Source organism: Phascolarctos cinereus, unplaced genomic scaffold (genome assembly GCF_003287225.1).
Source record: "Phascolarctos cinereus isolate Bilbo 61053 unplaced genomic scaffold, phaCin_HiC Scaffold_3;HRSCAF=262, whole genome shotgun sequence".
Lineage (NCBI taxonomy): Eukaryota > Metazoa > Chordata > Mammalia > Diprotodontia > Phascolarctidae > Phascolarctos > Phascolarctos cinereus.
This window is the reverse complement of record NW_027555736.1, coordinates 173,450,552-173,461,377: the sequence shown is the minus strand read 5'-3', so window position 1 is coordinate 173,461,377 and position 10,826 is coordinate 173,450,552. Positions and strand designations below refer to the sequence as shown.

General features: G+C 46.6%; 1 protein-coding gene across 1 annotated transcript in view; it reads left to right on the top strand.

The window, feature by feature from the left end:
- ARHGEF40 (Rho guanine nucleotide exchange factor 40) overlaps positions 1-10,826 on the top strand; it is a 61,112-nt gene that overhangs the window by 37,117 nt on the left and 13,169 nt on the right. The window contains 12 exon segments of the mRNA XM_078151300.1: positions 1,784-1,981; positions 2,545-3,466; positions 3,469-3,792; positions 3,924-4,091; positions 4,274-4,394; positions 4,818-4,914; positions 5,001-5,052; positions 5,055-5,080; positions 5,203-5,319; positions 6,576-6,671; positions 6,833-6,948; positions 7,182-7,308. Coding sequence (XP_078007426.1) covers positions 1,784-1,981; positions 2,545-3,466; positions 3,469-3,792; positions 3,924-4,091; positions 4,274-4,394; positions 4,818-4,914; positions 5,001-5,052; positions 5,055-5,080; positions 5,203-5,319; positions 6,576-6,671; positions 6,833-6,948; positions 7,182-7,308 — 2,364 coding nt within the window.

Below are 10,826 nucleotides of genomic sequence, written 5' to 3'. Positions count from 1 at the left end.
AGGGTGACACTGCCTTGAGGGAAACTCACTCCCAGAGTTCACACTGCAGGGAAGATGAAGGCATTTGGAGAAGTGAGGCAGGTAAACACTACAGGGGAGAAGAAGTGCTCAATGGTCACTGCCCCTTGGAGAACTCACCGAAGGAATACTTTCAGAAGGAGACCTCAGTGCTGAGAGAAACAAGGCACTACCAGGGGGAGCTCCTACTGCAGGAATGGGGGAAGGGTATTGCCAGAAGGAGAGTGAACTTCAGGGAAGAAGGGGGGTACTGCCATTGGGGTAGCTCCCACTCCACAAAGGAAGGGCATAAACTGTCCAGGAGGGAAGAAGGAAGCCATGCCAGGGGTTATTGACTCAGTCACTCTAGTCTCCTCTCTTGTCCCAGCCCTGTCGCTTCCCTCTCAAACCCTCCCAAACTCTCCACTCCCAGTCCCCTCTCTTCAGACTGCTCCTCCCCCCTCTCTCTGCTGCTGCTTCCTGTGGCTGGGACTCTCACACAGCCATGAGCTCACCGCCCCTAATGGGTTGCAGCTGCCTCCCTGCCTGGGCTTCTGCTCCCCCCTCCCCTCCTGGCCTCTGAGCCTATGGCCCACTTGGCCCCACCCCCACCCCGCTCCCAACTACTACCCCCCCTTCCCTTACACACACCTATTCATTCTGCTAGGCACTGGGGTTTAGTTCTTCCACATGCCTGCCTCAATAGGTGCCTCTCTTTGTCAGGTCTAGGTATCCTTCCTCTGTTCCTAAGCCATCTGTTAGTATGTAAATGCCAAAAATCTGTGATGCCTCTTTCCTCTGGACTAGGGTTATTTGGGGATTGGAGGAGCATTTCAATCACACTGAAAACTCTTGCTCCATTTCACACACACACACACACACACACACACACACACACACACACACACACACTTTTTTTAAACATTAAATCAGATTACTTAGAACTTCAGGAAAGGAAAATGTGTGTGAGAAGAGCTGCTAAGGGTACCTGGAATCAGAGTTGTCCATGATGTCACAGGTGTGTGGAGAAGATTGAGGGGCATAGGTCAAGAAGGAGGGATGGTTTAGGGAAGGGGCTATGGCTAGGAGAAGAAAGGGATTCAGTCAGCTGATGCTTAAAGGTCATCAGGCTCAACTCATGAGCATCCTATACACACTCATACAAGGTAAAGCCCTTTCCTGATTTCCTTTCCCTCATACCCCTTTTGTGACCTCTTTCTCCCTACAAAATGACCCCTAAATGTTCATTTTAACCTGATTTCACCTGCCTAAAATGTGTTTCATTTGTTTTTGGCTAGGCAATGGGGCTAAGTGACTTGCCCAGGGTCACTCAGCTGGTAAGCATCAAGTGTCTGAGGTCACATTTGAACTCAGGTCCTCCTAATTCCAGGGCCAGTGTTCTATCTACTACGCCACCTATCTGCCCCAATGTGTTTCATTTGTGGAGGAGGTGGGGGACTGGTACAAAGCATAATTTGTCCTGGTTTACACCCCTTCACTGATAGGCACTGAAGTACTTACTTAAGCTATTTCTGCCACATCATTCTCTCCCCTGACCAGCCACTGCCTAGCTCTTAGAGCTATTGTTCTGATTTCCTTGTATTCTAGCAAAAAAGTCTGACCAGACAAATCTGCTCCTTCAATGTGAAGAACCAACAGAGAGGCCTGTGAATAGATCATCCACCTCCCCCAGGCATCTTTACCTTCCCCCAGTTCTACCTAGTGTCCTCTGATCTCTAGCTCTGTCCCCCTGCCATCTCCTCTGATTTCCCCTTTCTTCTTCCAGGAACCAGAGCCAGTAGAAGATTGTGTGCAGAGCACCCTGGCTGCACTGTATCCACCTTTTGAAGCAACTGCACCCACACTGCTGGGCCAGGTATTCCAGGTAGTAGAGCGTACCTACCGAGAAGATGCACTGCGCTATGCCCTGGATTTCTTGGTGCCCGCTAAACACCTTCTTGCCCGGGTCCAACAGGAGGCCTGTGTGAGTTACTAGCCTGCCTGCATGCATGCATGCCTACTCTCTGGGCCCTAAACTGACTGCCTCATTGCCTCATCCCAGGGAGCAGCCCCTACAGAATGAACTCCTAGACACCCCCCAGAAAAACTGATCTCCCCTTCAGAGACATCAACCCCTTCAGAGTCTGACTCCCCAAAGAGAGCAACTAGCTGTCTTTCTTCATCTATATAGTGAGGAGGTTGGACTATGTGGTCTCAGAGTTTCTCTCCAAGGCTAACATTCTGTGATTGTTATACTAGCCATCTCTATGAACCCTCACTATTGACCTTGCCCCCATGCATAAAGTAACTACTTAACATGACTGTCCTGAATACTGAACAAACAGTACTCTCACTGGCTACCTTGCCATAGCGAATTCCCCATCTAAGGCTCGGTGTACATTTTGAGTAATGGCCAACCAAGGGACATGGACTGCCCTTCTCCTGACTGTCCTTACCCTGTCTGTCCCTGTTCTCATGCACTCTGCCTCCACAGCCTGCTGACCAGGCTTGGGGCCCCTTGACCTCCAGCTCCCCCTCTCTCTCCAGGCCCAGTACAGCGGCTTCCTCTTTCTTCACGAGGGCTGGCCACTCTGTCTGCACGAGCAGGTAGTAGTACAACTGGCTGCACTGCCCTGGCAGCTGCTTCGCCCTGGAGACTTCTACCTACAAGTAGTGCCCTCGGTGGCCCGAGCCCCTCACCTGGCACTCAAGTGCCTAGCCCCAGGGGGTGGACGGGTGCAGGAGCTTCCAGTAGCCACAGAAGCCTGTGCCTACCTTTTCACTCCTGAGTGGCTGCAGGGCATCAACAAAGACCGTCCAGCAGGGCGCCTCACTACATGCCTCCTGGCATCACCCACAGGTGTCCAGCGGTTGCCTTGGGCTGAACTCATCTGCCCACGCTTTGTGCACAAAGGCAGTCTCATGGTAGGACAGCGCCCAGTTTCTCTGCCCCCAGAGCTTCCCCCAGGAGCCCCTGGGCTCTCTAGCCCCCCACTGCCTGAGGAGGCCCTGGGCACTCGAAGCCCTGGGGATGGGCACAATGCCCCTGCAGAAGCCCCCGAGGGCGAGTATGTGGAGCTGTTAGAGGTGACTCTACCAGTCCGAGGGTGTCCAGGGGATGCAGCCAGCTCCCCTGGCCTCTCCAGGACTCAAACTGTACCTGCCAGGAAAAGTGCAGGAGGGAAGGGCCGACACAGAAGACACCGGGCATGGCTGCACCAGAAGGGAACGGTGCCCCGGGGTCAAGATGGGACTCGGCCCCCTGGAGAGGGGAGCAGCACTGGAATGAATACTGGCTCTCCCCCACGTGCCGAATCCCCTCAAGAAGAAGGAATACTTGATACTCCTGAGCTCCCAGCTGAGGCACTGGGAGGGGAGGCTGGTCTTTTCCCTCTAAGACCAAATGAAGGTGGGGATGGGCCAGGCCAGGGGGATGAGGGACTGGCTGGGACACCTCGGAAATTAGGCAAAGGAACAGAAGGAAGAAGCGTGGGGGAGGCAGAGGAACCACTGGGCAGGGAGCAGAAAGTGTACCATCAAGCCCCAGGAGCAAAGAAGAGACCAGTTACCCCGAGGCTCTCACTAGTCAGGCCCACCCAAATAAGAAAGAGTCCTCAGGAGTCAACCTGGTACAAGATGAAGAACCTGAATGTACAGGAAAGACTGAGTCAGAGCTGGACACGGAGCCAGAGCAAGTCAAGGAAAGGGAGCCCATTCCCTCTTCTGCCTATGAGTCCGCAGAGGAGGGAACAGGAAAAGCAGAGCCAAAAGGGCAGAGCATGGCTGCTGCAGAAGGTAAGAGTACCTGGAGGCCAGTGGGGAGCAAAGGTGGGAGGGATCTCAGCAGTAGAGAAAGGAATATGGTAGTGGTCTCAATCTGGGGAGCAGCCTCTAATCCAGACCTCAGTCCAACCTGTCCTCATTAGTATCCACAGACCCAGAGGACCTCCCATCTAGCCCCCTAATACTACCATCTGAAGCTGGAAAGAAGGACAAGGAAGGCAGTAGCCCTGAAGGGTGTGCCCCAACTTTGGTTGATGATGATTCCAATATGACTTGGGATTTGATGGCATCTGGATTTTTCATGCTGACTGGTGAGTGTTTGGAGTGGAGGAATAGGAAAGGATAACAAACAGAAAGTGGGAGGAGGGAAAAGAGTGAGGGAAAAGGAGGCCACGTTGCTGGGGAGAGCCAAGGGATGTAAAGACTGATCACACCTTCTCCGAAATCAGGCTATCATCCCTGACCCCTTTTCATAGTCACCTCATGTCCATAGGTGGGGTGGACCAGAGTGGCCGGGCCTTGTTGACCATCACTCCACCATACCCTTCTATTGAGCCTCCACCCACACAAGCAGAGATGAGCACCGTTCTTTGTTACCTTCATTCACTGCTCAGGTAAATGTGGGCCAACTGCTGACCTCCTTGAGTCCTTAAGATGATGACCTCATGACTTCTGGGACAATGACATATTCCCACCCCACATCCTCAACCCACTAACTTTTAGCTCGATGACCCTTCTGAATTCTGAGGACTCTGACATTATATATAGGACACTGATTAAATTTTCCTATACTTTGGCTTCTTCACCATAGGGACTATGAACACTGACCTCCCCAGAGTCTCAAGAAACTTGACTCCATGATCTTCAAGACACTTTCTCCTAGAGACAAATTTTCCACCTCAGATACTAGTTATTTACATTCTGTCTCCCTTACCTACAAGGAATTGACTGTTTCCCGTGGACTAAAATCAGAGCCTCAGACTCCACTGTGCTCTAACCTCAAGATGGGACTTTATTAACCTTCCCTTCCCACACAGGTCTGACCTGAAGATGTTGGGGTTGTCTGTCCTTCTAGACCTCCGGTGTACTCCCTTTCTTCCCCCAGGACTAATTCCTGTTCTAAATGACCTTCAGGTACCCATTCTAGACCTACAATTCCACTGTGCCCTTCCTATACTCCCTGACACCCAGAGTTTGACCTGATCCACCTCTCCCCTTAGGATTCCAAAGAACACCCTGTGATACAGCGACTGATGATTTTAACTGAGAATGAGCCCACATTGAGCTCAGTGATCTTCAGGTATGGTCTATTAAAGCCCTATCCATGGGTCAAAGAGAAGAGAGAGGGCTAAGTCCCACACTGGCTTACTTGGTTGGCTATGAATCTGGCCAGAACTCCACCTGATCCCAACATTTCCACAGGGTGCTGAGTTGCTATCAGAGAGTGACCTAAAAACTGTGGCCAAGCCCGAAGAGCTACAGAAAGACCTAGGAGGTCACAGGGACCTTTCTCCACGGCGCTGGACAGAAACTCATCAGGTGAGGTTGCCTTTCCCCCCTACCTCAGCCAAAGAAAGGCACTATAATCATAAGCCCGTGGCCAGGAAATCCACATTGGGTGCAGCCTGAAGTAGAGGGCCAGATCCAAGCCTGGCCACAAGACTGTAAAAGATGGTACTTTCAATTCAATTCAATTCAACAGTATTTATTGACCACTTACCTAAGGTGTTTCAAGGGAATCTAAAGCTCCTGAAACAATCAAGTATGTTATAGTAGAAGGAGAATTGGAGTTGGAGTCAGATAACCCAGATTCAGGTCCTGGCTCTGACACTACCAAGCTACAGAACCCTAAGCAAGTTACTTGATCTCTCTAAATATCAGTTTCTTCAACCGTAAAATGAGGATAACATTTGCATGACCTGCTTTACAAAGTTGTTATGATAAAAGTGCTTTGTGAACCCTTAACAGCTATATCAGTATGAGCTGTTATCATTCAAAAAGGTTACAGTATTGGGGAGGATGAAATATATGTACCTAAAAACAATTAGAGAATGATACAAAATAGTACAAAAAAGTCCTCTGTTAAATAACAAGTTCCAAAAAGTATGAAGGGAAGGAGGCAGTATGGGAAAGTGAAAGGAGATAGAGTGGTTTCTACTCTAGGCTCTGTCACTGCCTAGGTAGGTGAGTCACTTCTCCTGTCTGGATGCCAGTTTCCTGGTGAGCGGGAACTACTAATCTACTATCTCTTAGACCCCTCCCATTATCCAATATTTCTATATTTCTATGACTCTTAGTGATGCAAATGGTTAAGCAATGATCTACACTAACAGTTAAAAAATGGAGTGTACCCTACAATTATTAGGGAGGACCCCCCCCTTAGCAGTTGTAAGATTTGATCTGGGCCTTGAAAGATGGGTAGGATTTGAGTGGCTAGAAAGGAAGAGTATTCTAGGTGAAAGGACTACATGAGCAAAGTCCTAGACTGAGGAAGCTTGTATTTGATATCTTGCTCTACCATTGACTAGCTATGTGACCTTGGACAAATTATTTCACCTCTTTGGGCCTCAGTTTCCTCATATATAAAAACAAATCTGGCTAAGACTCTATAAGCTTTCCTCTAGTTTTGATATTCTGATGTTCAGATCCCCCCTGTGGGAGTTAGGAGAGGGTGTCTCTTGGGGTTGGGCTACCCTATGTTAGCATTTGGGTTCTTCATCACAAATGCCTTCTGTCTGCAATGTCTCTATACCTTCTGTGCTCTGTGTGTGTGTGTGTGTGTGTGTATTTTCTAGGAAGTAGCAAGACTGTCCCAGTTGTGCCATGATGTTCTATGCTCTGTACGGGAAGCCATTGAGGAGCTCGAAGGGGCTGTGGAGCTTGAGGGAGAGGTACAGACTGGGTGAAAAGAGGAAGGGAGACAGGCAAGAAATCCCAAGGCAGAAGAATGGATGGGACCCCTTAGCACAGGGGAGAAGGGAAGCTTGTGGGACTGGGGTGGAAAAGAATGGGGGTTGGGCTGGTATTCTTTCAGGGGTCCCACTCTCTGCAGGTGGAGGTGGGAACTCCAGAGCCCCTGCGGAAGGTGCTAGCAGATCCCCGGCTGGCAGAACTGCAGAGGGATGGAGGAGCCATTCTCATGAGGCTTCGTATAGCCCACAGCAGCAGGTGAGAGAAAAGACCTAAGCAGACTAGAGAACTGAGGAAAGGAATGGAATTGATTGAGGATTACAAAAGGTAGAAGATAAATTGGCAGAAGGGCTGCCAGAGGTGGCAGTTATAGCCCTATGAAGTGGACCCCATGGGGTCCTAAATGAATGGGGCTAAGGAAGTATGTATGGGTCAAAGCTAGAGTCTGGCCAAGGGTAGTCTATTCCTCACATTCCCACCTTTACTCTCAGGTTGGAGGGCCCAGGCCCTGCCATTCTGTACCAGGAAGTGGATGAAGCAATTCACCAACTTGTTCGCCTGTCCAACCTCTACCTACAGCGACAGGACAATCATCGACGTCAACACAAGCTCCTCCAGGTGAGCTAGAGTCCTCATATCTCCAACCACCCCTAGCTCTTGACACTGATATGAAACCTCCAGTTAATCGAGACTTTGCCTTTGGCCCCCAGGACTTTTCACTTTTCCTCACTTTTGAAATCCCCTTGATAATTGAAACTCAGCTCAAGGCCCTGAGCCTCCTGGGCCTTGAGTGCACTTGGTTTCCTAAGTCCTGAGATCTGCCTGGCCAAAGCTTGTTCCCCTTCTTCTGCTGCTGACCCTTTTTGGAGACTCCTGATTCTATCAATCAATTCGCAAGGATCATTAAGAACCTATTATGGGCCAAGCACCAGGCTATCTTCTAGGGTTATAAAAACAAAAATGAAACCATCCCTGCCTTCAAGGAGTTTACATTCTGTAGGAAGCAACATGTATAAAAATGAACTAGACTAGATGGCAGCTAAAGAGCCCTTCCAGTTCTAAGTATATATAAAACATATATGAAATAAAGACAAGGTAAACACAAAGAAATTTCAAAGAGGAGGTACTAATAACCCGGAGAATCAGCAAAGGCCAAATTATTTAAGAGCTTTGAACAAGTTAGGTTTGCTCAGAGCTGAAGAGGAGGAGGAGGGAGTGCATGAAAGGCATAGGTGATTGTCTATGAAAAGGCAAGTGGACAGGGAACATGATATTTTGTTGTGAGGGTCAGCAAATAGGTCAATTTGACTGGACTACAGAGTGCACAAAGAGGAGTCGTGTGTAATGAGTCTAGAAAGGTAGCTTGAGATCATATTGTGAAAGGCTTTAAATGCTGAACAGAAGAGTTTCTAGTTGAACCTAGAGAAGGGGTTCTTAACCTGGGGTCCACTGACCTCCCCCAACGAAGGGATCTAATGGATAGATGGATGTCTGTGAACTTGGATGGGGAAAAAAATATATTTACAGTTACTCCTTCCACATTGAGGGGGTTAGGGGCACAGCACCCCCCCACACACCCCATAATCTGGAAAATCAACATAAAATTTTTTGGCCCTCCCTTCATACCAGAGAAGAAGTCTGAATTTTTTTCTTTTTCTTTTATTCAGTGTTTACAGTACCTTATTGTAAAATTTGGGTCGATATTATACAACACTATACATATATTTTATGTATTTCTGAATTTCTAAACTTTTTCTGTGTGATCTGTTGGCCTTTACATGTTGTCTGGAGCTTCCACAAAACTCCCAAAAAATTCCTATTTAATTTCTTATGCCAACCCAAGATATATCGAAACCACTACTGGGGAAAGACATAATGTGGAAGGGATAACTATATAATTTCACTATCCTCTGAATGAAATTTATTATTTCCTTCAATTATGAACATTGGCAACAAAGCATAATAATGTCGGGCTTCATTAAATTGCTAAAGGGGTCCATGACCAAAAAGAAGTTTAAGAAACTCTGTCCTAGAGGCAATGGAGAGTTTCTGAGGAGTGACATGGTCAGACATGTGCTTTAAGAATATCCTAGGACGCGTTTCCCTCTTATTCAATACCTCTAGTCGAGATATACTTCAGACAAGAGTAGTTCACTTTTTAGGGTTTATTTCCAAGACAAAAGAGAATGTGTGTGTATGTGTGTATGTATATATTGTATATATGTATGTATATGTACATGTGTATATGTGTGTGCATGTGCATATGCGCCCATATATATAGATACATATATGTATATAGAAATATATATATATCCAAATCTAATACAACGCGTTATAGAATTATACATAAAAGAAATCTATACATTCCCAGACTGGGATACACTTAAGTTTTCTATGCTAAGTCTTGTCCAAAATTTCCCAGGCTGAGAATGAGCCATGTTCCTCTTTGGTTGGGAGACTCATGACACGGCAGCCAGACCCTTCATGATTCTATGTGAGAATGTCATGTTCTATCCCAGAACACCCCCATTCTGACTTTGGGATGTGCCACCTGGACCTCATGGTCCAGCATTTCTCACCAATTTCTGAGTAAACCTGTTTGAACTTGATTAAATGTCAGGTTCTTCATGGGACAGCTACGCAGTACAGTGGTGGACTGGGAGTCAGGAAGACCTAAATTCAAATCTGGCTTCAGATGTTTACTAGATGTGTGGCCCTGGGCAAGTTACTTAACCTCAGTCTCATCTATAAAGGGAGGATAAAAATAGCCCCCACCTCCCAGGACTGTTGTGAGGATAAAATGAGACAATATTTATAGTGCCTGGTACATAGTAGGTATTACATAAATTTAGCTATTTTTATGTTCTGCCTTTACTGCTTTGTAATCATAGCGTCCTAGATTTCAAGCTGGAAAAGGCCTTAGAGGTCATTTCAGATGACCTCAAATGAAGAAACTGAGGCCCAGAAAGGTCAAGTGATTTGTCTTAGGTTACACAAGTTGTAATCACCTAGCCAGTAAATTTCCCTTCCCTTTACCCAAAGTAAGGAGGGAAACAGAATTACCACAGACTTTTCTGATCACATCACAAATTAGAATGAGTCAGCCCAGGGTGTGCCAGAGCCAGCTCAAATAAGCCTGAGAGAACTGATTGTTAAATTTTCAATGTGAGCATTTATACCTCAGAAATCAGTAAATGCTACAAAACAGAGTTTGACTTGTTTTGTTAATTGTTTAGACTTGAGAGAGTAATGTAGAAAATGTTAACAATGCAGATTAAATTTTAAAATGTGTCCTGTGAATATTTTTTTTCCCAGAGATCCAGTTGTTAAACACTTACCAGCACACCACTGGAATTATTCTAATACACAAAACATTCTCAAAATTTACAAAAGACAGAAGAAGCAACCTAGTATAGTGGAGAGAGTGTCTGACTTGGAGATAGGAAAACATAGGTTCAGATTCAGCCACAAACATTTCCTAGTTATATAACCCTTGGCTAATCACTTATTCTTTCCAAGCATCAGTTTCTTCCTCTTTAAAATAAAGGAGCTGGACTCAATGACCTCTGAGGTCCTTTCCAACTTGAAATCTATGTTGTCATTTTCCTTATAAGCAAACCTGAGGCATCTCTCCTGGAGTTCCCATGGTGTTCCCCTCCTACACCCTACCCAAATTGTCTCTAAACTGCTCCCCAAGGCTAGCCTCTTGTTTCTGTATTCCAGAAGCCAACCCACAAGTCTAATCCTCCCCTTCCATAGGGGGAAAGCTTCTTCCCCTCTGATATTGGCAGATTTTCTTCCACCTTGACTTGTCTTCCAATCCCAAGGGGCTATTTCAAAAACTCCCTCCTCCTCCTCTCTATATGCTTCCTGGCATCCAGCTTTCTTTGATGAACCAAGTCCTCTCTGATGTTGGATGGGAACATCAGTCCCACTACTAATCTAAAATCTTGAAAGATCCTGATGATAATAATGCTATTATTTATTATATTATGCTATTATTATATTAATTATCAGCTCATATTTATATAGTTCTTTCTGATTTACAAAATGCTTTTCTCACAACTCTGTAAGGTAGGTAGTACAATTTTCATTATCTACATATTATTCAAGAAATAGACACGTGGAGATTAGAC